Source organism: Capra hircus, chromosome 20 (assembly GCF_001704415.2).
Source record: "Capra hircus breed San Clemente chromosome 20, ASM170441v1, whole genome shotgun sequence".
In the NCBI taxonomy this organism is placed as follows: Eukaryota; Metazoa; Chordata; class Mammalia; order Artiodactyla; family Bovidae; genus Capra; species Capra hircus.
This window is the reverse complement of record NC_030827.1, coordinates 71,085,313-71,110,447: the sequence shown is the minus strand read 5'-3', so window position 1 is coordinate 71,110,447 and position 25,135 is coordinate 71,085,313. Positions and strand designations below refer to the sequence as shown.

Here is a 25,135-nt window from a genome sequence, read left to right as displayed (position 1 = left end):
AGGGCGAGCGTGTTCCGTCCGTCCACGTCCCCACGCCTCGTCACGAGACAAACAGGGGCTGCTGAGGCCCAGAGGCCGCCCCCTGCCGAGCCCCCCAAAATCCAGAGGCCCCACTCAGCTCCACGCCCCACCTCCCAGGCCTCCTAGCCCCTCCCCAGAAGCTGCCCAGGGCCCAGCCCGTGGAAGCACTCAGCGGGCAGAGCCCTGGCCCCTGCTGGATGGACCCGCACTGCCCGCTGCCAGCCCCGGGGACCACCGTGGGGGCACAGGTCCGTGGGGCCCAGAGATGGGGTCAGTGCTTGCGGGGGGGGGGGCATTGCCAACAGACACTGGGAGCATGGGTGAGAGCTGGAGGCAGGGACAGGGCTGCCCATGGCCCCTCCAGCTGCCCACATGGCAGGGGTGGGCGCCCAGACGAGCCGACCACCCAGCAAACCAGGGTCAGGTGAACGCGAGGGTCACGGGCTGACGACACCCAGGAGAGGACGCGCCTGCTGGGGCTCCTGAGCCCCAACATGAGCTGAAAGCCAAGTGGAGACCACCCTCCTCAGGAGAGAGGCCACGGGGGACAGAGGCCGGCTCCATAAGGCTCAGGAAGGTTCCAGAAGGGGGCGAAAGAAGATGGAGGCGGGGCGTCAGGGTGCAGAGCACAGCCCGGCACTTTTCACGAAAGATGTTGTTGGGCTGATGGCGAAACCCAGGACCTGCACTCACTCACTGCAGGTCCTGGTGCCTGGGACTGGACCGCAGGGCTCGCGAGAGGAAACGCGCCTGTTCTGGGAGCCGCAGACGGCACAGCGCCGGCGCCTGCTCTCGGCAGATGGGACGGAGCGCGAGGAGGGGCACCAGGGAGCGCGGGGCGGGAGGGCCAGCGCCAGGGGGACGCGCAATCCTGCGCTGAGTGTGCTCTCTGAAGCCGAGGTTCTGGCGTCAGGGAGCAACAAAGCCCACAGCACACACCTATGGACCCCGTCTCCTCCCCAGGGCGTCTTCCCGACTCGGGGGTCGGGCCTGCGTCTCTGGCGCTGCCTGCGCTGGCAGGGCTCTCTGCCAGCCGCGTCGCCCGGGAAGCCCTTGAAGAAGCACAGCGGCCTTCAGCTGCCCTCAACCGGGCGAGCACTCGCGCCTGAGCGCCGCCCCCCTGCCCCGCCTCGCTTGGCGGGCGTCTCGGGCAGCGCGGCCCCTCCCTGTCTCCCTCCCGCCGGTCACTCAGCGTCCTTTCCCGTCCCCAGGACCGTGCTTTTCTGGTAATCACGATCCTTTTTCTGGTAACGAGAGGCCAGCGTTTCCGACTGAGTCTCTGGCGTAAACGGAAGCTGCAGAGAGCTGTCTGTGGACGGGACGCTGGAGGGCATGCAGGCAGGCCCAGCCCCAGGCGCCGGCCGCCCCCGGAGGGGTGTCGGGTTCCCCGTCTGCCCGACCTTGCACAAAGTCACGGCCCCCGCCTGGGTCTTGTATTTCTCAGCCGGGAGAGGCGTCTGCCCAGCACAAAAGCCCTGGGGCGCCCACCCCAGCCCCCACCTTGGAAGCACAGCCTGTGTTGGGGGTTCTCTGGCAGGTCGGCCTGAAAGCCCTTGGGCACAGGGCGGCCGGGCACCTGCAGAGGGTCTAACTCCCAGGCACGGCTGGGAAAGCAAGCGGCGACCTCAATCGGGAGCTGGGACAGCCCGCCCGTCCCCCCCGACCGAGGGGGCTCTGAGACCAGAGGCTGGAAGGGAACAGAAGGGGCTGGGGCACGGGACAGGCCACCACCAGGTGCGCGGACCCGGACCAGGTGGATGTGGCAGCCACACAGGACGACGTGGAGACTGGGAGATGACGCCACGAACACCCCGCAAGCCGCGACGGGCCGCACGCTGCAGGCGGGCGAGTGCGGCAAGGGCTCGTACACAGGAAGCCTGGCGCCTGGGGGGCTCTGCTGTCCCACCTGCGGCTTCTGACCACGGCGTGGACGCCACGCGCAACGTGCACAGAGGACGCGGACACACACAAAACGCACCACAGGCACGGCAGCACACCCCCCGAGCGTCTCCTAAACCCCCTGGAGGCCACCCCCAGCACACCGCGAGCCTCGGTTCCCACGGGGGACCACCGTCTGCTCCGCTCATCCTCAACCAGGACTCGCCTGCCCCCCCTCCTGGAGACGGGGGCGGGGAGTCAGCCCTCGAGGCGTCCCCAGGGTTCGGGCCCAGCACCACGGAGACAAGCGTGTTCCCAAGCAAGCGGCGGCCACGGGTGCGGGGCTTGGACCGGGCCGGGGGCAGCCTTCTCCTCAACCCGCTCCAGCCAAGACCCCTAACTAAAGGTCAAAGAGCAAGTGCCTCCTGGGCCCCCCGGCAGCCCCGGGGTGAGGAGCCGCCTGCCAAGCAGGAGACGTGTTCCAGCCCTGGGCTGGGAAGACCCCACGTGCGCTGGAGCCTGTGGTCCACAGCAAGAGGGGCCGCCACAATGAGAAGCCACTGCTCACTGCAGCAGAGAAGGCCTGGGCAGCAACAGAGACCCAGCACGGCCAAGATAAAGAACGCAAAACACCCACGCACAGAGATCAGGGTCGCAATTAAAGGAAAAATCCAACGTTTCCACCTGAGGGGCTCACCTGTGCTTCCACACGACGGAAACGCCCGTCACCCTGAATCACTATCGCTTCTGGACAGCGCCCACTTTTACCTCTCAAGGGAGCAGCAGGTCACAACTCCTGCGTGCACGGAGGAGTCCCTGGCACGGAGACCCCCAGGGCCTGAGCCCTCCGCTCACGTGGGGGCTCTGAAGGGCGGGGGTCCTCCTGGGGCCCAGACCCCGCTCCGGGCTTGCAGCCCCATGCTCACTGTGCTTGTTCGTGATGACGGGGCCCCAGGACCAGCCCAAGCAGAGGGAATCCCGGGGGCCCCGAAGCATCCATCCTCCGGGGGCAGGTCCCCGGTGCCCCCAAGGGCCCAGCGGCCTTCAGGCCATGTGACGAGGGCGCCCCGGATGCAGACCAGGTGTCCAGGGCCAGGCCGGGCGGGAGGGCAGGCCCCACCCTGCTGTCCCCAGGCATGGCGCTCAGGACAGGCAGCCCCACAGGTTAACGTGTGGCAGGTTAACCCCACAGGCAGGCCAGGCTCGCGTCCGACGTCTAATCACAGAATGGCCTGGAAACCGTGGGGCGGACCCCCACTGCCCCCAGCAGAGCTGGCCCATCTGTCCGTTCCCCCTCACACGCACAGCCCACCTCGGCTCACAGGCGAGGGCCCCTCAGAAGCCCCCAGCGTGCCGCAGCTGGGGCTCACCCCGCACGCTGACCCACCCCGTGGCCTCCACGCTTGTCATCTGCCCTGCAGCTGGCTTCCCCTCACCAGTTTCGATGCCCCCCTGATGGCTCCACGAGATGGAAACTGAACCCCGGATCAGTACATGCGAGTGGGGACCAGGGACGTGTGGGACGCAGGGCCCCAGACTCGGCCGGGAGGTCTGCACAGCGCTCTGGCTCCTGCTCCCTGGAGGAGACTGGGCGTCCCTGTCATGATCGCGGCAGGGCCTTCCGCAGAGCGTGGGGGGGCGGCCGGGACCAGGCGGGGGCAGAGCCTCGGTCAGAGCCCTGCCCGCCGAGGCCCCGAGGACAGCAGCTCCTCCGCCTCCGTGTTTGGGGTTCAGCACGAGTCTCGGGAAAGGCCCCCAGGCTCAGGGCCAGGGGCGCTCCCGAGGGTCAGCTGGCCCACGATGGCCCCCTCCCGCCACCAAGCATGGGCGGCTTGCACAGGGGTGCAGCCGACGGGGGCACCCGGCCCTCCCGGGGGGGGCAGGGCACCGCCAGGACAGCAGCCCCGCCTGCCAACCTCGTGGTGAGCCCGGCTGGCCACTCCCTGAGCTCCCCATATGGCCACAGCCCCCGTGGCGGGCTCTCCTCCAAGTCACCCGGGGCTCGGACTAGGAGTTTTAGGTCCCACGACACTCAGAGTTAACGAGCGGCCCCTGCCCTCCGTGCTCTGTGGCCAGGATTGACGCTGGATCTGAAATCCAGGGCCTGGACACCAGTGCACGCCCCGAGGGGCAAGGGCCAAGAAGGAGCGCCCTGCGATCAGGCTGGAGAGTCAGGACCGCTCGAGCCCGGGGGCCACGCTGCTCCCACAGCAAGCCCGGGGCTGCGATCAGGCTGGAGAGTCAGGACCGCTCGAGCCCGGGGGCCACGCTGCTCCCACAGCAAGCCCGGGGCTGCGATCAGGCTGGAGAGTCAGGACCGCTCGAGCCCGGGGGCCACGCTGCTCCCACAGCAAGCCCGGGGCTGCGATCAGGCTGGAGAGTCAGGACCGCTCGAGCCCGGGGGCCACGCTGCTCCCACAGCAAGCCCGGGGCTGCGATCAGGCTGGAGAATCAGGACCGCTCGAGCCCGGGGGCCACGCTGCTCCCACAGCAAGCCCGGGGCTGAGGCAGTGACTCGCTCTGCGGCAAAGACAGAGGCAACCCTGAGAGGGGAGCAGCAGCCAGGCGCCCCCACGGCCCCTCCAGCCGACACCGCCCCCGGCACGGCATCTCCCCCAGCGTCCGTCCTGGAGGGCCAGCCGGCCTTCCCACCCGGGGCTCCGGCGGGAGACGGACGCTCCAGCCCACAGCTGGGAGCCGCGAGGGGGGCGGCAGGTGGATGGGCTCCAAGCCCCCCAGAGCCTCCGCAGTGGGGACGAGACCCCTGGACCCTTCGCAGGGGGGACGAGCCCCCCAGAGCCTCCGCAGGGGGGACGAGACCCCTGGACCCTTCGCAGGGGGGACGAGACCCCTGGACCCTTCGCAGGGGGGACGAGCCCCCCAGAGCCTCCGCAGGGGGGACGAGACCCTTGGACCCTTCGCAGAGGGGACAAGCCCCCCAGAGCCTCAGCAGATGGGGACGAGCTCCCCCAGAGCCTCCGCAGCGGGTACGGGCCCTGAGTCCCCCAGAGCCTCCGTGGGGGGAACGAGCCCCCCGGAGCCTCCACAGGTGGGCACGAGGCCCCTGGAGCCTCCGCGGGGCGGATAGGCCCCGAGCACCAGAGCCTCCGTGGGTCTCCCTGACGCTCGCTCTTGGCCTGCGAGGCCCCCGTGCCATCTCAGGGAGGACCAGACGCTGAGACACCATGTGCTACGGGCCTGGCCGGGGGACCCCTGGGTTGGCAAATTTAGTCTCTCTCCTGTGCACCCAGCCCTTCTGCCCCGGCCCGAGATGACCCCACCACCAACACAGCCCCCCTGCCAGAGCTACAGGCAGCGTCGTCCCACGCCCGGACCACGGTGCAAGGCAGGAGGCGGGCCCGGCACCCTGCCCCCACCCGGGAGTGCCCTCCACACGCGTGCGCCTGGCATCTGGCTGGCCACCCGGAGCCAGCGCCTGGTGGGCGGGGGAGCTCAGTGTGGAGAGGCAGGCAGGGCCTGCTCACGGCACCTCCAAAGGGCCCTCGTGAAAGGACACTCACTCCCGGGGGCATCCCACCACCAGCACCCTGGCATGACCAGGAATGAGCTGAAACCCGCAGTGGGCGGCAGGGCCACCGGCCCAGCTGTGTCCCACTCACCGGCTGCTAACCCACCACCGCCGCCTCTCATGCTGTCCCACAGAGCCCAGGGACAAAGGTGCTCCTGCAAGACACCTAGGACGGGGGGCACTCAGAGAAGGACTCAGAAGGCTCCGGGGCGGGAGGAACACGGCTGCCCTTCAACCAGGCCCGAGGCCACGGCCACCCCAACAGTTGGGCCGCAAACAACCTGCTGAGACGCAGCTCCGGGCATCTTGGCTGCCAAGAGGCGCCAACACCGAGAAGCAGCCAGATACCCGGGGTGCACACAGCCGCATGGCCAACACGCGCGTGTGGGACGGGGCACAGCTGGGCCCTCCAGAACAGAGTGTGTTCCAGGGACTTTCCCCCCGTCTGGACATGACCCTGTGCCGGGTGGTGAGGGCCGCCGGTGGACTCAGGGAGCCTGGCTCCCTGCCACCTCTCCGTCACGTGGGGGCCACGGCCGCTCTGGCCACTCCTTTCTCGAGGATCCGCGGCTGTGATCCCAGCCTAGGTGGGGCACAGAGCTGGCCCAGCCAGGGCCGAAGGCGGGAGGCGGGCACCCCAGCAGCCTCCGGGGACCGCTCCCATTACCAGCGCAGGCTCCATCTTGGCTGTGGTCAAGACCCTCTCAGAGAAAGGAGGAAACCCAAGAACCACCTGGGGCTCCTCTCCTCTGATGCTGGCTCCACACGATCCCTCCCCAGGGACCGTCCCATCCCGCGAGTCTCCCGAGAACTGGGCCTGACCCAAGGGCCACCTCTGGGACAGGCCGGCTCCAGGGCAGGAGAGCAGGCAGGGTGAGAAGCCTCAGCAAGGTGCGGAGTCTCTGAGGGGCCTCCCGACCCCCTGGGGGACAGCCCACTCCAGGGGACACATGAGAGATGGTACCCTGGGGGACAGCCTTACACTAACCGCGTGCAGACCCCAGACAGGCTTGGCTGCAGAGCAGCTACAGGCCCGCAGGGCCGTCCAGCTCCCCTCCCAGCACGCAGCCTGAGGACAGGTCATGGGTCCCACCCTGGCCACACGAAGCTCAGAAACGGAACTTACACCTCCCCCGACTCTGTTCTCAAAAAGAAAGCACCCCAAAAAGAGGAAACTAAGGCAGCGGGAGCCCGCCTCTGGGCTCGAGCAGAGACGCGGGCAGCTGGCCCTGTACAGACGCCCAAGGCCCCAGGGAAGACCCAGCACCAACAGCTCCCACCCACCCTCCGGGGGCACGGCTGCGGACCCCCGCCCCCCCAGCCACAAGGGCACCTGGACGGGGCACTCACTGGGGCTCCTGGCAGCGGGCTCCGGACCCAGCACAGCGTGGGCTGCCGTGGACGGGGCAGCAGCCATGGATGGGGGAGCCAGGGCGTCTCATTCCTGGGCTGGTCCCACCACAGCACAGCTTATCTGCGCAGACCAGGCCTGGCTCTCGGGGAGCGCCCGCTTTCTCATGGAAGAAATGTGTTAACCCTTCGTGCTCTGCTCTCTGCAGACAGCGCTGCTCCAGGCCGCCCGCCGCAGCCCGCAAGGTCCCAGGCCCAGCTGCCAGGCCCAGCTGCCAGGCCCAGGTGCCGTCCGCTCCCGCCAGGCCCCAGACCTGGCCTGGCCTCCGTCTCATGGGCCCCAGGGTGGGGGGTCTGCTCCCTTGAGCAGAAGGCAGTGGCTGCAGAGACAACAGCCCACACACCGCCGGACAGCAGCCTCTGCCCTGAAGCCGCCCACGTGTGCAGCTGGGGACGGAGACCCCGGGCGGCCGGCCAGCGGCACACGTCCACCCACAGCCTGTGCCTCTGATTCCCACCCTGAGCCCAACCACAGGCCCGGGAAAGGTACCCCCGCCCGAGGCCGCAATCCCCCCGCACAGCAGTGCAGGCCAACCCAGGGGTCACCCGGCCAGGCACCAGGGCCTGCCGGGGTCGGCTTGAGACTATGGCCGCCGGGTAGAGCCCCGTCCCCACGGACAGGTTCTCCAGGAGTCAGGAAGCAGAGGGCAGCCCCCTCGCCCACGGTGTTAGGCCTGGCAGACACCACTGGCCACCCCTGTGACGCCCTGAGCTGCAGCAGACCCAGACCCTGGGGGACCACGGCCCTGATAGGTCCATGAGCTCATCACCGCCCCTGGCCGGCCCCCAGCGGTCCAGCGAGTCTCCCCCATCCCCCTCCTCCAGGCAGAGCTTGCCAGCCCACCGCCCGCCTCCACGCAGGGGCTGTGGTGTGCTCAGTGACACAGTCGTGTCCGACTCTCTGTGACCCTGTGGACCATAGCCCGCCAGGCTCCTCTGTCCGTGGGATTCTCCAGGCAGGAATACTGGCGTGGGTTGCCATTTCTTTCTCCAGGGGATCTTCCCGACTCAGGAATCGAACCTGAGACTCTTGCGTCTCCTGCATTGCAGGCTGATCCTTTACCACTGAACTTCCCTGGTGGCTCAGACAGTAAAGAATCTGCCTCCAATGCAGGAGACCTGGGTTCAATCCCTGTGTCGGGAAGATCCCCCGGAGGAGGGCATGGCAACCAGCTCCAGGATTCTTGCCTGGAGAATCCTGTGGACAAAGGAGCCTGGTGGGCTGCAGTCCCTGGGATCACAGAGTCAGATGCAACGTAGCAACTTCACTTTCTTTCCTGTCTTTCCTTTGGCGCTAGCACCACCTGGGAAGCCGGGAACAGCAGACATCTAGAGTCAAGCACTTGAGTCCCCTCCAGTCCCAGGGCGAGAAGGGGACCCTACTCTCCAGCAGGACTTGGGGCGCCATCAAGCAGCAGGCCCCAGGCCTGGAGCAGCAGCGGGTCCCTCCAGCCCAGCCGGCCGCCCCACCCAGGTGCCCGGCCTGGCACACTGGGCAGAGTGGCCCCTCCACACACACACCCTGCTGGCCTTCGGGGCCCCTTCTTCCCTGATGGAGCCCGTGGAGCACACAGGCGCCCCTCTGCCTGGGGCTGCCAGGGACCCACACACCGGGTAGCGCTCCAGCCAGTGCCCCAGACACGCACAGACACGCACACACACGCACAGACACGCACAGACACGCACAGACAGAGATACCAGAGAGACACGCAAAGACACACACACAGAGACACACAGAGACACAGACACGCACAGACACACACACAGAGACACACAGAGACACAGACACGCACAGACACACACAGACACGCACAGACACGCACAGACAGAGATACCAGAGAGACACGCAAAGACACACACAGAGACACACAAAGACACAGACACGCACAGACATGCATACACAGAGACACACACACCAGACACACAAAGACACACACACAGAGACACACAGAGACACACACACGCACAGACACGCACAGACACGCACAGACAGAGATACCAGAGAGACACGCAAAGACACACACACAGAGACACACAGAGACACAGACACGCACAGACACACACAGACACGCACAGACACGCACAGACACGCACAGAGATACCAGAGAGACACGCAAAGACACACACACAGAGACACACAGAGACACAGACACGCAGACACACACACAGAGACACACAGAGACAGACACGCACAGACACGCACAGACACGCACAGACACGCACAGACAGAGATACCAGAGAGACACGCAAAGACACACACACAGAGACACACAGAGACACAGACACGCACAGACATGCATACACAGAGACACACACACCAGACACACAAAGACACACAGACACGCACAGACACGCACAGACACGCATACACACAGAGACACACACACGACACACAAAGACACACATACAGACACACACAGACACGCACAGACACACAAAGACACACACAGAGACAGACACGCACAGAGACATAGAGACACGCACAGACACACACAGAGACATGCATACACACACAACAGACACGCAAAGACACGCAGACACGCACAGACATAGACACACACACACAGAACAGACACAGACACGCACAGACACACACACACTCACACGGCATCAACCCCGACAGGACCCGGCGCCCTGCCGGCTCCAGGCCGCCTTCCCGGGGAATCCCCCTGGGTAGGCTCACTGTCCCGTGGCTTCAGGCCCTGAGTCACTGCCCTGAGGTGGCGGCCTCAGGCCAGGCTCCCCTGCCCCCCACTTGGGGCTGCATCCCAGGGAGCTGAGTTTCTGGAGGGCAGACTGCAGGTCTGTGTGACTGTGGCCAGCCTGCCTCCCTTCGCTCTACTCAGGCAGCCAGGCCCAGCAGAGGACACATGTGCCCCCAACACCGGAGGGGGCCACACTCGCAGAGGGTGTGTCTGCAGGGCCAGCCGTTCCCGGCTCGAGGCCACAGCCCACCTATGAGCAGAGGCAGGTGGGTGCTGTCTTCCCCCGGATGGAGCAGCTCCCAGGGCAGGGGGCCTGCAGCTCAGAGGCCCCCAGGGGGGACTGTCACAAGGCCGGGGCACAAACACCCACCAGATCGGCCCGCAGCCCCTGCTCTCTACGTGGGCAGCGCCGTGGCTCCCTGCCAGGGCACAAGCGGCCCCTTGAGAGGCCACCCTGCCGCCCAGCGGCTCATGAAGCTCCAGTCTCCCCTTGCACCCTAAACCACGAGCTGGTTCCTACAGCCACCCTCGCCCAGGGCGACACAGAGACACCGTGCTCACTGATGCCCTGGACCGCGACGGACCAGGCTGGACGCTCCACAACCGCCACTGAGCAAACTGCCGCTGCTGGGAACTAGTGCCCAGTGGCCCCAGGCCAGCCCGGGCCCTGGGGGGCTGCTGTCAGAGGCAGGCCCTCGGGAGGATCTCTCACACCCACTCAGGCGGCCAGCACCGCTGCTGTCCACGGCCCAGATGCCCACCCAGCATAGTGTTGAGATCAGGGGTCTGGGGGCGTTCCAGAGGAAAAGACCCAGGGCGGGGTCTAAAGCTCCTCACAGAACTTGGGGGCAGGTGAGCGGAGACCGGCCTTGGAACCAGGCACAGGCGTCTGAGCGGGGCCAGCACAGCCCACGGGGGACGGGCGTCCCCGGGAGGCAGCACCTCCAGCCCTCCGACCAGACGCAGGCACCCCAGCACACATGAGCCAGCCCCGGGGACTTCCACGGCGAGGCCCGCACACGCCTGCAAACACACACACATGCAGGTCTGCAGGGCTCGGCAGGGAGATTCAGAAGGCTTCTCCCAGTTTCCAAGAAAAGGACCCGTGGCCTGGAGGTGGCCCCGGAGCCTCGACGGGCACGGGGAGGCCAGGACGCAGGCCACCTGGCCGGTGAGCATCCAGGCCTGGGCTGTCCTGCGCCTTTAAAGATGGAATCTGGCCCTCCCACCCCCTCCATCCAGCATCACAGACTCCCTGAGCGAGGTCCAGAGCCCAGACCGCCCACAGATTCCCATGGCGGGGGTGCCGGACACGGGCCGGGGTCAGCCCTTCCTGCTTAGCGTCCGCAGCCCTTCCTTCCTGGAGCCCAGCGACGGGGCAAGGCCGCACGCCTGACCCGCGGGACAAGACCCACAGGCTCGTCTCGGGCTCCTGCAGCTGCGCTCACGTCCTGCGCCTGGTCGGCCCGTGGGACCAGCCCCTGGACCAGGCAACAGGCAGCACAGAGCCTGCTCCCCGGACCCCTCAGTCCCAGCAGGACCCAAGACGATGCCCCCAGGGCTTCTGGGGTAGGAGGCTCGGCTGCCTTCACAGAGGTCAAGGAAGCCCCCAGGTGACCCTCAGGGCTTGAGCCACAGAGCAGGAAATCACAGGAAAGGCATCCAAAGAGGAACAGCCAGGAAGGAAAGGGAAGTGAGAGCAGAGCTGGGGGAGGGGAGAGTCTGCGGGGAGACGGGCAGGACTGAATACCTGGGGGGCACACAACACCTCCCAAGTACTGGACGCCCCCCCCCCCCACTGCCTGCAGGCCTCCCCCCAGCTCTAAAGCCCAGGCCTGCCAACTCGACTCAGCCAAGGTCAAAACAACAGCAGCAGCGCAAGGTTAAGACTTGGGTGTCGGCTGCCGCACCCCAATGGAGGCCCGGGCCTCGGACAGCCAGGAAGCAGGCCCTGGCTTCACACGCTGACCACAGGGCCCCACGCAGGCCTGGCCCAGAGCATGGGGGAGCAAGCAGAGCGCCGGAAGCAAAGGCAGCCTGGGCCGGCCTCCACACGTCACGGGCTCACGTGCCAGGCCCGTGGGCTCGGGTGGGCAGACTTGGGCTGGTCCTGCGGCCGTGTCAGCCAAGTAGGCTGCAGAAGTGAGCCCAGCCCCTCCCTGGGGGCAGCCCTCCCCCAGCCCTCAATCTCCAGCCTGCTCCAGGTCAGGGAGGGCCTCCCTGAGCTTGTCTCATCAGCACCATCAGGAGGCCCACCCAGAAAGCCAGGTGCCTCCCCAGGGGTTCAAGGGCCAGCCACAGAGTTGGGAAGGATCTTCAGTGACCCTGTGATGAGTAGGCACGGCCCCGGGCTGGGCCAAGGAGGCAAGGACCCCGCACACGGGTCTGCGAGGGGCTCCACCAGCAGTTCCGTGCTGCAGGGTGGGCCCCTCAACAAGCAGAATGTGAGCTGCTTCCCGGCCGCCCCATCACACTGGCAATGCCTTGGCCATCACAAGGCCTCTCTGGGCACCACTGTGGGCTGACGGCTTCAGGCACACTCAAAAGGCAGCAGCCCACCTGCCTGCAGGGTCACAGGGGCTCAGCGCAGCGAACCAAGGCCTCCGCGGCCACTCCTCTAAGGCAGCGCGAGTGAAGGACAGAAGTCCCAGGTTCAGTTCTGCGCCAGCTCGTTGAAGTGCCAGGCTCAGCTTAGACCCCGGAGGGCTCGTCAACAGGCACACGAGATGCCCACATGTGGCGTTCGCCGGGGTCCCTGCCTCTGAACACGCAAGCAAACGCGATTCTAGACAAGCCCAAGGCAGGGGCTGAAGTGGGCTTGGTGGAGAAAGCAGGAGCCTCAGACGGAGGGCGAGCAGGGTGCTCATGGCCCCCCTGCAGCCACGTCCAGGTCTGCAGACAGCCACTGAGGCCCGCCTGAGAAGGGGCCAGCGTGTGGGGGAGCGCCCTCCTGGGGGGCAACAAAGGGTCCCCTGAGGACCCGATGGCTCCCGGGGACCAGGGAGGTGTGGCTCACCTGGGAAGGCCACTGGCCCGCTAGCCGGAGCCGCAATAGGGGGGGCTGGGCTCAGGGACTCTACCTGCAAGTCCCGCCTGCTTTCCACCAGGCGGGCGGCTGGAGCCCTGCCCAGTCCCATGCCTCTGTGCAGGGGAAAGCAAGCAGACCCCAAGGGAGGGGGCAGGACCCTGCGGAGCCGCCCTCACCGGCCGGGACGGTGCACAGCCCCAGGAGGGATCCGGCCTCTCGTCCTGGAGGCGGCTCGAAGGACCCGTCGCCTGCCCTGGCGTCACCGTCTTTCCTGCCTGGTCACCCGCTCCCTGATGCTGCAGTGACCCCAACTTCGACGGGGCACTGAGCCCGGAGATGAGGGGAGCCCTTGGGCGATCCACCCACCCCCTGTAGGGAAGTCAGGGCCTGGAGCCCGGTGATGGAGAAGCAGGCCAGGGATCCCCACCCCACCAAGAGAAAGTGAAAGTGCCAGGGACCTCCAGGCTCCAGAAGCAGAGGCAGGAGGGCCCGCGTCTGAGCACAGCTCTGTGGGGGCGATGGAGGCCTTTTCCCGCCCAGCAGGGACCTGCTGTCCTTCCAGCTCAGGACCCCACAGGGCAGTGGGCTGGTCCTCCCGGCAGCTTATCTGCCTGGCGGCCCTTTGCCCCAGAGCGAGCGGAGCGCAGCGGAGCAGAGGCGGCCGGGAAGGAAACCGACAGGCACTCCGCCCCCTTCGGCCTCTCCGGGGGTGGAGGTCACACCAGGTCACCTGGGGGGCCTGGGGACGCTCTCGGAGAGACCCCCCTCCGTCTCCACAGCTACCTAGGGCGTCTCGCACCTCCTCATGAAACCTCCCCGAATTGGGGAAAGGTGCATTCTGCGTCCCGGGCCGGGGCGGCGTGGGGGAGGGACATGGGGGCGCAGCACATGCGGGCCCACGGCCCCTGAAGCCTCCGCCCTGCGCCCCGCTCCACGAAGCTCGGGGAGGGCGCCGCGGCGGGCAGCAGACGGGGCGGCCAGAGGGGACCCGCAGGGGCACGCAGAGTGGTGGGCACTAGCGAGGAGTGAGAGGAGCCGGCGGGCCCGGGAGCGGGGCGGGAGCAGCCCCACAGCCCTTCCCGGCGCGCCGTCCGCCTCCCCGCCCCGCGGCCGCCCCTCCTCGCGAGCCGCCCGCCCCTCCGGCCCCGGCCTCCCCCACCCGCCCGCCGCCCCGCGCAGCCGGGCCTCCGCCTTTGTCCCGCGGGCAGGTGCGGCCGCGCTCACCCAGGCTCGGGCAGTCGGGCTCGCCGCCCTCGGGCGGGCCTGGCGCCTCGTTCGGCTCCGCCGCCTCCTCCTGGCCGCCGTCCGCCCGCGCCTCCACGGGCACCACGGTGAAGTTGGTGGGCATGGCGAGCCCGGAGCCCCGGCCCCTCTGCGCGCCCCGCGCGGCTCCGCCCGCTCCCGCCGACGCGGCCGGACCAGGGCGCAGGGGCGGGGTCCGCGCGGCCCGCCCCCGGCCCGCCCGCCCCACGTGACCGCACCTGCCGGCCCGCCGGCCCCGGGCAAGTTCGTGCGCCCGCAGCCGCGCCGGGCGCCCTCCGCCGAGAGCCCTCCCCGGCCCGCGCGCGGGGGCCGCCGCCGCCTCCGGGCCCCCGGCCCGCCCCGCCCCAGCGGCTGACTTTCGGTTCCGGAGCTGCCCGCTCGGCCAATGTCCGGCGCAGGCCTCTGGCCGCTCAGCGCCCTCGCTGCCAGCCCGCTGCCCGGAGCTGGACCCCTTCCGGCCTCACTGCCCCCTCACCCGAGAGGGCGTCTCCCCTCCCCGCTGTCTGACTCACCCAGAGCTCGATTTAGGGAAGCGCTTCCCGGGCGAGCAGGGGGCTCCGTCCACAGGGGACACAGGCGGGACACAGGTCGCCAGGCGCTCTGCCACGGGGCCCCAGGCCCATCCCTGCGGGCTCCGGGAACCCGCCCTGCCGGACCCTGGCGGTGTGGTCTGGGGAGGCTCCTGGGAAAGGGAAGCTAGGGCATGAAGGGCACAGGTGAGCCGCCAGACCCAGGGTGCCACCTGCCAGGTGGCCTCCAAGCACCCTGTAAGTCTCTTAAAGACAAGAAATCTGGCAACGGCTGGAAGTCCATCGAAGAGAAATGAGTTCAAAGAGTTGTAGCAGCGGGGTGCTGTGGGCCACCCCAGGAACGTTTTTACAAAAATGGGGTGAAGCGCATTTGGTGTGGGCAGCGAGGCCAGGGCACTGCAGTGAGTCAAGCAGGCCCAGATCCTGTTTGGAAAGGCCTGGGGCTGCTCCCGGCCTCAGGCAGGAAAGTGAAAGTGTGAGTTGATCCGTCTCGCTGACTCTTTGCTACAGACCTTATGGGATTCTCCAGGCAAGAATACCGGAGTGGGTTGCCGTGCCCTCGTCCAGGGGACCTTCTGACCCAGGGGCTGAACCCGGGTCTCCTGCCCGGCAGGCGGGTTGTTTCCTGAGGCCTGGGGGTTGCTACAGACCTTAGGCAGGAGGCTTTACCTTGATCACTGTCAGGGATCTGGCTGTGCACTCCCCTGCCTTGGGCTCTTGTCAACAACCAAACCGCAGAGCGCCAGGCCCAGAAAAGCCGGTCCCCATGGAAGACGAAAGAAGCGGTGAGGCGGTCCAGACTCCCAGCCCGGCCCCGGATGCCTGGGCCCTCTGGGAAGGCTCCCCTGTCTCCCGCCCCTAGCCGGCACCAGCCTTCTGAGGAGGGGTGCAGCTGACCCGGGCCACCCCCGCAGCCCAGCCTGTGCAGAGGGGGCTCTGCAGGCCTGTGGAAGGGGCCGGCACGTCAGATGGCAGAGGTCGGCCTTTTTCAGTGTCAGCTGGCTTCCAAATGAACTTCCTTGTTCCGGAGCAGAGTCCCTGCTGGGACAATACTGTCAGCCAGTCTGCCCCTGAAACTAGGCAAACAGTTACAGTGAGGCCCCCAAACACTAAGGCCGTAACTCCTGGAGGTGACCTTCAAGGTATCTAGTGATTGAGAAGGAAAGGACTCGACAGGAAAAAGCCGAGCCGAGGCTCAAGCTCCGGGCTGCGGGTGGTGCTGGGCGGCTGTCCACCCCCTGCAGGTCGGGGAGGGTCCCCAGACGTTCTCTGGGAAGGGCCAGCTCCCTGGCGAAGATGACACCATGGATGTGGGGCTGAGGGGTGGGGGCAACAGACCCTCTCCTGCCACCCATGAGGGCCGCACACCGTGGCTCAGAGAGGGGTCGCCCCTGCCCCAGGCCTGGCACCACCCCCCCACACACACACACACCAAGCCAGCCTGGGGCCTCCTCCAGACAGCAAGCTCCCCGCCCGGAGAGAGCGGCAAACCCAAGGGCTGACCCCAGCCCCTGCCGGCGGCCTCTGGCCTCAGTTTCCTCATCTGGAAAGCCAAGGGGTGGACCTTCTGGCAAGCTCCCGGGGCCACCACGAGCTGAGACCCGCCCGGCCTGTGAGGAGGCTGGCAGGCCTCCTGCCCTCTGGGCCCTGCCAGTAAAACCTCCCCGCCAACCCGCGCCCAGAGGCGGCAGTAACTCGGGGTGGCAGTCGGTGCTGAGTCTGCAGAAGCCTTTGTTGGTGACCCTGCATCCAACCCCGCCACACACGGTGACCCCGAGTCCAGGCCCCCCACCGGGGGCTCCCCCTTGGGGACCCGAGTCCCGCACACTCAGGAGCCCTGCATTTCGAAGCCACCAGCCTGGCCCCAGCTCGCTCTGCGTCCCGTGGAACAACGCCTGGCTCCTGAATCACGTCGTTGCTACCTGAGAAGCAAACAAAGCCCAGCCCTCTCTCCAGGTGAAAGGGCTGAAGTGGGGGTGGGGGTGGGGGGTGCGGTGGGTAGGGACCGCACGGGGCACGTGTGAATCCTTGCACGTTCCTGTCAGTTTGGGATTTTTTCAAACTAAGATAGTTCTATAGCTCTCGGTAAATAAGATTTCCTTTTTTCACTGTGTGTAAGAGACAGAAAACATCAAGGACCTACTTACATAGCACAGGAACCTCTGCTCGGCGTCTTGTGATACACTATGAGGGAAACAACCTGAGAAAGAGCGTGTGTGTGTAACTGCACCGCTTTGCTGGACACCTGAAGCCACCACAACTTTGTAAATCAGCTGGACGTCAAGTGAGACAGCCGAACGGACAACAGAAGCGCCTCGTTTCCAAGGGGCCTCGCGGTATCTTGGACGCTATCTCCACGCCCTGCTGTCCCCCGGGGAGGCCCGCCCCGCCTGGCCCCGCCTGTCCCAGCCCAGGACGTCAGCTGCCTCCTGGCTGAGTGGCCGGCTCATCCTGGTGCCTGGATGTCCCAGGCCCGCCCACCCTGCCCCTCGGCCTCCTCCGGGGAGCTCAGCACACACAGCAGTGGGCGGCACCTCCCTGCAAAGTCCCTGTCGGGCAGCGCTGAAGACCAGCAGACCCCCGAGACCTGGCGGGGCAGAGGAAGGGAAAGAACACATGGCTTAGCAAGCCCAGGGCCTGAGCGCTGGAGGGCTGGGAGCCAGTCGCCCAGCAGACCATCCGGGAGACCCCCACGGGGCCGGTGGGGCATCTCACCTCCCGCCAACCAAGGCTGGGGGCCCTCACACTGGCGGGCAGTACCCTCCTCGCCATTATTGTGACCTCACCCCCAGGACTCCCGAGTTAGAACAACCGAGGGCTTCCCACTTCCTTTAAAGTCCGAGACGCATCCTGTCCTCTAACTCCACAAGTAGCCTCTTTTCAAGGAATCTTGAACAAAAACGTTCGCCGTCAGCTCTGGGAGCAGTCCTCACAGGCCCTGGCCGGGGTGGGACGTGGGCGGGGTGGGGGGAGCACAGCCTCGGGTTCCCGGTTCCTGCCCGCGTTCCACCAGGAGGACCCAGGGCCCCTGATGAGAGAGCGGCATCCCCACCCCGAGAAACTCGGCCCTGTAATTTGAGGACTTTGCAAAGAGCTTTCCAAACTGCAGAGAAGGGATGGGGCTGGCAAAGAGAAGCGCCGGGCCCCACGGGATTCTTGGCCCTCCGCCCGCAGGGCATTCGGACGACTGGACAAGCTCAGCCAGGGCTGAGGAAGGCCGCTCTGGGCGTGGCGGACCCTGCGACGGGGACGCCCCCACCAGGAGATAGGGTGGGCCTGGGCAGAGGTGGGACGGGGTGGGACACGGCCAGAACAGGCCGGGGCGAGGCTGAACTGAGCTGAAACTCCCGGAGGCGCCGGCCGTTTCTGGGGGTCATTTCAGCAGGTTTATTGGGAAGAGGGTCAGGGCCCAGATCTGCCAGGGGGCAGAGGGGGAGGGGGCCCAGCTGCCTGGAGCCCCAGCGCCTTCAAAGAGGACGCCCACTGCCCACCTCGGGGAGGGTCCTGGGGGGGCAGGGCCGCACAGGACACCTGGTCCAGCAGGCCGGCCCTGCCGCTCTTTTCTGAAACCAGATCTGGCCTGTGAGACCCTCCCTGGGAAAGCACATGTGCTTGTCTGGACCTCAGACTGCAGACAGGAGCTGAGAGGTCCCAGGCAAGCTCGAGGAAGTCCTCCCCAGTCCACAGGGTGCTCGAAGTCTCACCGTATCACTGAGGGCTGCACCTCTGACAACACGGCGCTTTTCAAGCAGCAGGACCCGGGGGTACAAAGGCCAGTCCTGTGGTCACTGCAGGCCCCACCTAACCCTGTGCTGGGGCCCCAGAGGGGCTGGAAGCCCGGAGCCCTCATCACCCCAGACCCCGACTCCCGGAGGGCCGTCTGCCCCGCAGGGATCCTGGGAGCAGCCCCCGCCCTCGGCCATGCCTGTGTGTGACGCCACCTCCCATCCACCCTGGTCCACAGCTCCCGTCTTTTCTCACCCTCAGCCTGGCTGCCAGGAGCAGAGGCGACCCTCAGGGCCTCGGGGCTCTCAGCCCAGTCTCTCGCCCCCCTGCCCTCCTCTGCCATCTTCGGGCAGCCCCCAGCCCAGGCCTGGGACGGCTCGGGGCAACATCAGGGCACAGCCGCCCTCGCCGGACTCCCCAGGGAGTTCCCGGGTGGGCCGGCACCAGCCTCCTGTGCCAGGACGAGGTGAGAGGCTGGGGGGCTTGACAGGAGTGTCAGCTTCAAACTCTGGAGCCCCTGAGCTCCCTTCAGGCCCGACGGCTCCCCTTCGCTGGTTGGTCCTCCCCCCTGGCCCCGCGTGCAGGTGGTTCCCAACAGCAGTCCTCCTGAAGGGCGTCAGGTTCCACGCGCAGCACTGGGGTCCCCTCGGACCTTCCTGCTGACGCGGTGACCAGGCTCCCATCTCACCCCTCAGAGTGCCGTGGGTTCCCTCAGGGCTGCGGGCAGGACACCCGTGGGGTGGCTCCGGGCTCACCATCAGGGAGGCCCCAGGCCTGCAGCCTGAGCTTAGGGCTGCAGAACACAGCCGTGCTTAGCCGTATTGGACTCTTTGTGACCCCATGGGCTGTCCGGGCCAGAATGCTGGAGTGGGCTGCCACGCCCTCCTCCGGGGCCTTCTCGACTCGGGGACCAAACCCACAGCTCCTGTGCCTCCTGCACTGGCCGGCGGGCCTTTCACCGCCGAGCCTCCTAGGAAGCCCACTCAGGAGTGGAGTGGAGGCTGGGGACTCTGTCGTGACCTGGGACACTTTTCACGAGAGGACCCTAAGTGGTCACTGGGGACAGCGACCACCTCTGTGCTTCACAGACACGGCTGGGGCGGGAAAGTGGGTGCAGAGCCCACGGCAGCCGCGGGCTGGGCAGCCAACCCAGGCCTGTGCGGACCCTGGAAGGACCTCAGCAGAAGGGCAGGCACCGGGTGGGCGAGGGCAGGGCACGGGGCTCCCCGACTGGCAGGTGTGCAAACCAGGCTCTGTCACCACCCAGAGATTCCACAGTACCGTGTGGGCCCAGAGACACCCCAGGTGTTCCCAGCAGCAGGCCGGGTCGGTCCACTGCAAGCAACGCACAAGCCCTGCCCACAGCCACCGGCGAGCGGGGAGTGGGCCCTTGTGGTGGGCTGTGCAAGGCAAGGAGGCCAGAGGGGCCGCACCGTCTTGCCCGCGGTGGGCTGTGCGAGGCGGGGAGGCCAGAGGGGCCGCACTGTCCTGCCCGTGTGGCAGCCGGGAAGGAGGACCAGCAGCCGGCACAGACCGCTGCCGGGATAGCGAGCTGTACGGGGCTGGGTGGGGCTCCAGTGTGGACTGGGGTGAGCAGCCCTCACCGGAGGAGAAAGACCATCGGACTCTTTACCATCTGAGCTCCCAGGGAAGCCGCCTGCTAGGCAGGGCCCCACAAATACTCCGCCGTGTTCATTCACATAAGCGCGTGGTTAAGCAGCCACTACCACCATCTCCATTTCTGGGACTTTCTCATACTGCAAAACTGAACTTTTCTCCCTTAAACATCAGCTCCCCACCCCCGCCCCACCCCAGGAACCCACCGCCCTATGCTCCGCCTCTGTGGGTCTGACTATCCGGGTCCTTAGCCGGGACCCGCTCAGTGCCTGTCCTTCCCTGACAGCAGAGCCTCGAGAACCTTCCATGCTGGGGCCTGTATCAGAAGGTCTTTTTGTAAATAATATTTATCTATTTATTTCGCTGCTCTGGGTCTCAGCCGCAGCATGTGGGATCTGGTTCCCTAACCAGGGATCAAACCCAGGCCCCCTGCTTTGGGAGCTCGGAGTCTCGGTCACCAGATCACCAGGGAAGTCTCAGGCATCCTCGGAAGGTGGAATCCCATTCCAGAGTCTGAATGGGCCGCTCTGTGTTTATCCATCAGCCACTGGCAGACACCTGGGTTCCTTCCACCTCTGATCACTCACCTCACTTCGTGCTCCCTGTTGGGGTCGTGGGGGGCGCTTCCCAGGGTCTGTGTCAAGTAAACATGAGCATTTAAACTATGCTCCCTGTGGGGACGGGGCCGCAAAGGTGCGCACACGTGCACACAGCCCCCAGGAGACAGGAGGCCTCTCAGTGGCCGACTCTGACCAACAGACGGGGGTGCCAACTCTCGTGGGACACTCCTCTGGACCTGCTGCGTCTGGTGACATGCAATGGAGACAAAAATACCTCACAATCTTTTAAATGAAACAGCTGCTGAAGCCCGCAGATAAGTGGGCCACCCTCAAGTGCCCAGGGCAGTGATTTCTACCCTATTATTACCCACAGCGCAGATAGCGAGACCAGGACCTGCCCCAAGGTCATGCCACCCGTCCTGGGCCCAGAGAGAGGACTGCAGCCGGGCTGGGGGCCGCACGTGGCTCTGGCTGACTCCCAGGCACGAACCTCTGAGGGACGCTTGTGCGTGTCGCAGGGCGTGGGGACACACGCAGGCCTGGCTGTGGCCAATTCTGCTAACCGTTCCCCACACGGGCTGAGCCGTCACCCTGAGTTTCAAACTTCGGATCTGCTCTGGCAAATTGAACCAAACCCACCTCTCTTCTTGGCTTTCTTTGATTCCCTGAGGAGAGAGAGAAGGGAAGTGCGTTTGATGGACAGTCTCTGGGTTGGGCAGCTATCTCTCGGCTTAATGACCTCATTCAAACCTTAAATGCTGGGCTCGAGTCACGTGAGCATGGAGAAGGCTGTGCTAGCTCGTAAGTCCCGCCTCTGTCTACAGAGAACGGCTTTTTGTATAAAAGCTACAAGCCATTAATTTCTATTTTCTCACGGCAATGAGTTAAAAATACATTTTAAAAATAAGCTCTGATTGCCGCTGAGGTTTGCCAAGGTCACACAGGCCTCAGACTCAGAATCCACCAGCTCAGGCTGTGCCCAGCACAAGATCCGAGTCCTTCGAGAGACAAGCTCGGCGGGTCAGACCCTGTGATGTGAGGGAACGCTGAGCCCAGAGGAAAACAAAACCCAGGGCCAGACCGTCTAATTGCTACACTCCCGAGGAGAAAAGGGACGCAGGACAGGAAAGCGGAACCAGAAAAGCCCCGTGACTGCAGCTTGGGAGGGGTCACGGGAGGGGCCGGGCCAGAGAGGAGGGGGTCACGGGAGGGGCCAGGCCAGAGAGGAGGGGGTCACGGGAGGGGCCAGGCCAGAGGGGAGGGGGTCACGGGAGGGGCCGGGCCAGAGGGGAGGGGGTCACAGCAGGGGCCGGGCCGGAGGGGACAGGAAGAGAGTTTCAGGCACCCAGGGACAGCAGCTCCTCCAGGCTCCCACGCCAGCAAGGATGGGCATCGAAAAGGAAAGACGCACACGCCCCAGCGTTCACTGCAGTGCTGCTCACAGCAGCCAGACACGGAGACAGCCCAAGCGTCTGGACAGAGGAATGGAGAGAGACGTGGCCCGTAAGACAACAGAATATTGCTCAGCCGTAAAAGCAGGTGAAACAACGCCGTTTGCAGCAACGTGGACAGACCCAGAGATGACCACACTAAGTGTAGTGAGTCAGAGAAAATGTGTCGCTTACACGTGAGTCTAAAAAAAAGACACAAATGACCTTATTTACAAAACAGACACTGCCCCCCGCCCCAGACAAAGCAAACTGAGGGTTCCCAAAGGGGAAACGGGGGGTAGACTAGGGGCTGAGGATGAAGCGACACCCACTGCTGACACCACGGCGCCCAGCAGCCTCCATCTCGGGGAAAGTCGCAGCCTGACGGGTGGCCCGGAACTGGCGTGATGGAGCCGCAAGAAAATACAGGACCCCGGCCGGCATTACACTCACAGAAGCCAGGGACACCTGCTTCCAGTTCAGTTCAGTTCAGGCGCTCAGCCGTGTCCGATTCTTTGCGACCCCATGAATCGCAGCACGCCAGGCCTCCCTGTCCATCACCAACCCCCGGAGTTCACTCAGACTCATGTCCATCCAGTCAGTGATGCCATCCAGCCATCTCATCCTCTGTCGTCCCCTTCTCCTCCTGCCCCTAATCCCTCCCAGCATCAGAGTCTTTTCCAATGAGCAAACTCTTCGCATGAGGTGGCCAAAGGACTGGAGCTTCAGCTTTAGCATCATTCCTTCCAAAGAAATCCCAGGGTTGATATCCTTCAGAATGGACTGGTTGGACCTCCTTGCAGTCCAAGGGACTCTCAAGAGTCTTCTCCAACACCACAGTTCAAAAGCATCAATTCTTCGGTGCTCAGTTTTCTTCACAGTCCAACTCTCACATCCATACATGACCACAGGAAAATCCACAGCCTTGACAAGACGGACCTTAGTCGGCAAAGTAATGTCTCTGCTTTTGAATATGCTATCTAGGTTGGCCATAACTTTTCTTCCAAGGAGTATACGTCTTTTAATTTCATGGCTGCAGTCACCATCTGCAGTGATTTTGGAGCCCAAACAAAGTCTGACACTGTTTCCACTGTTTCCCCATCTATTTCCCATGAAGTGATGGGACCGGATGCCATGATCTTCCAAGGCCTGCATTATTCCCCTGCCCCGAAACCAGGTGATTCAGAGGCAAAGATGCTGGCTGTCGTCAGAGGTCGGGGACCTGGGCTGTGCCCTGTCACCTGACCCCTGGGCCGAGGGCCTGCGGGTGGGGCTCAGCCCACCAGGGGCGGGAGGCGGGGACGTGCTCGCTGGGGCAGCCCAGGGCACAGGACTCTGCTCTCCCCTGAAAACCCAAGAAGCCTCTGGTGTTGCCTGAGGACTTCCTTTCTGGATGTGATTCAGAAAACAGGGTGAAAGTCGCTCAGAAGTGCACCCGTTCAGGTTGCAGGAGTCTCATCTCGTGACTCTCTGCTGCCCCACCGAGGTGGCCGACGTGGCAGCTCTGGAACCTGCAGAGGCCCCGGCGCTGGCTCCAGCCAGGCAGCCAGCAGGGCCCCCGGGCGAGGCTGACTGCGGGGAGGTGCCCCCTCGCCGAGCACCAGGGTGGGCGCTGGGGAAGCTTCACGGGGCAGGACAGCAGGCAGGGGGCGAGGGAGGTTGGGAGGGCTCAGCTCAGGCCTCCCACGCCCAGGAGCGGACATGCCGGGCCCAAACCTGCCCAGCCTTCTGCCTGGTGCCCCCGAGTCAGGTGGGAGGACGCGGAGAACTTCTCCCTGCCCTGAAGCTGCAGCCTGGGACACACGTGGGCCTCAGCCAGGAGAGGTCCCCGGGGAGGAGGCGGGGAGGCGGAGGACTAGGGCTACCAGGGTGCCTGGGGGGAGAGGGGGCGGGAGGGGGCGCACGGCCCAGCCTTGGGGGGGCGGAGCTTAGGAGGACCCCGAACCAAGGGGGACCCCCAGGCTGGTCTGATGGGGGCAGCCGAGGGGGCCTGAGGGCGGGCACCACGGAGCCGGCAGGAATCTGTCTGGTGAGGGTGGTCTGGGCAGGCACTGAGGTGCAAGTGGGGAGACACCGAGCTGAGCGGGGACTGGCCGGATGGGAGAGGGTCTGGGCGTGAGGGTGTGCGGCGGGCTTGGAACCTGCTGGAACGCCTCTGCCTCCTGGCCTCCTGGCAGGGTCTGAGAGGAGCCAGGCTGAGCAGCAGAGGCCCAGGAGGCCCATGGACAAGGCAGCTCCCCCCGGGGACGCGGGCCGGAGGCAGAGCTGGGCAGCAGGCCCGGGCACAGGCTGGGGCCCCCTCGGTGCCCTCCTCGCCCCTGCTGGCCGTCTGTTACTCGCCCGACAGTCACCAGGAGGCCCAGGGGCCTGGATGCTGCCCTCCGGCGCTGCGGCCCCTCTGGAGCGCTGAAGAGGAGGCCAGCACTGGCTCCACTCGGGGAAGGTTCTGGAAACTCTCCTCCCTTCTCGCCAGGCTCCAGCACGGGTGAGCTCTGAGGACCCCGTGCTCGGTGACATGCACGGGTCCCAGGAGGACAGACCCTGCGACTCGCTCACACAGGGGCCCAGAGGAGTCGGGCTCCTGGAGGACAGGGGGTGGCGGGCGGGGGCGGGGAGTCAGTGTTCAAGGGGACGGCGCCCCAGCCTCACAGGACGAGGAGGGGGCGCACGGAGGGTGGTGTGATGGGGCTGTGTGCTGAGAACGTTTCGGGTGGTAAACACCGGGTCGCGTGTATCTCAGCACAAACAGGAAGCAAGGCTCGCGTACACGGCGGCAGGAAGGGGTCGGTTCTGCTGGGTGAGGAGCCCACATGTGGCCACAGGGGCCGCGGGGACCACGGACGAAGGCGTGTGCACACGCGTGTTACCAGCAGGCCCCATGAGTGCAAACCTCAGTCCCCCTGCGGGGGGGGTCGCCAGAGCCCAGGTTCCAGCTTGAGCGGCCAGAAACCGCCCCCCTCCCGCACACACACCTGGCCTGCCCTGGGGCCGGGTGGCAGGCTGAGCGAGGCCTGGCAGCTCAGCCTAGGGGCTCCCGGCGTAGTGACAGGGCGGAGCGCGCAGGTGGTCAAGAGCAGGGGCCAGCGGGGCCCGGGGGACCCTGGTCAAGCCAGGCAGGGCGCGGGCCACGTCTGGAACGGCCACGGGGCCACCGCATGGGGGGTCAGGTGCGCCTGGCAGGCAGGCAGACAAGAGAGGCCGCAGCTCCCGTAGCTGGTGGGGGGCTCTGTAGCCCCCAACTCAGGGCCAGGCCACAGGTGAGCCCCCAGGCCCAGCTGGCTCAGCCCAGGGCCAGCAGGCCGTCCCAGCCCTCAGCCTGCTCCCAGCGGCCTCCCCAGAAGGTCCCTGCCCCCAGGCAGACTGCACAGTGGCAGGAGGAGCTGTACCCAGGCTCCTGACCCCCAGTTGGCCGCCCCCAGGGTGCCCGGTCTCCCCCAG

At 66.0% G+C, this 25,135-nt stretch overlaps 1 protein-coding gene across 2 annotated transcripts in view; it reads right to left on the bottom strand.

Annotated features, from left to right (window-relative positions):
- Positions 1-13,987, bottom strand: part of SLC12A7 (solute carrier family 12 member 7) — a 37,013-nt gene extending 23,026 nt beyond the window's left edge. The window contains exon 1 of one of the 2 annotated variants that reach the window (XM_018065636.1): positions 13,796-13,987. In XM_018065636.1, coding sequence (XP_017921125.1) covers positions 13,796-13,919 — 124 coding nt within the window. In that variant the 5' untranslated portion in view covers positions 13,920-13,987. The remainder of the gene's footprint in view (positions 1-13,795) is intronic. The other variant, XM_018065637.1, reaches the window with a different exon arrangement.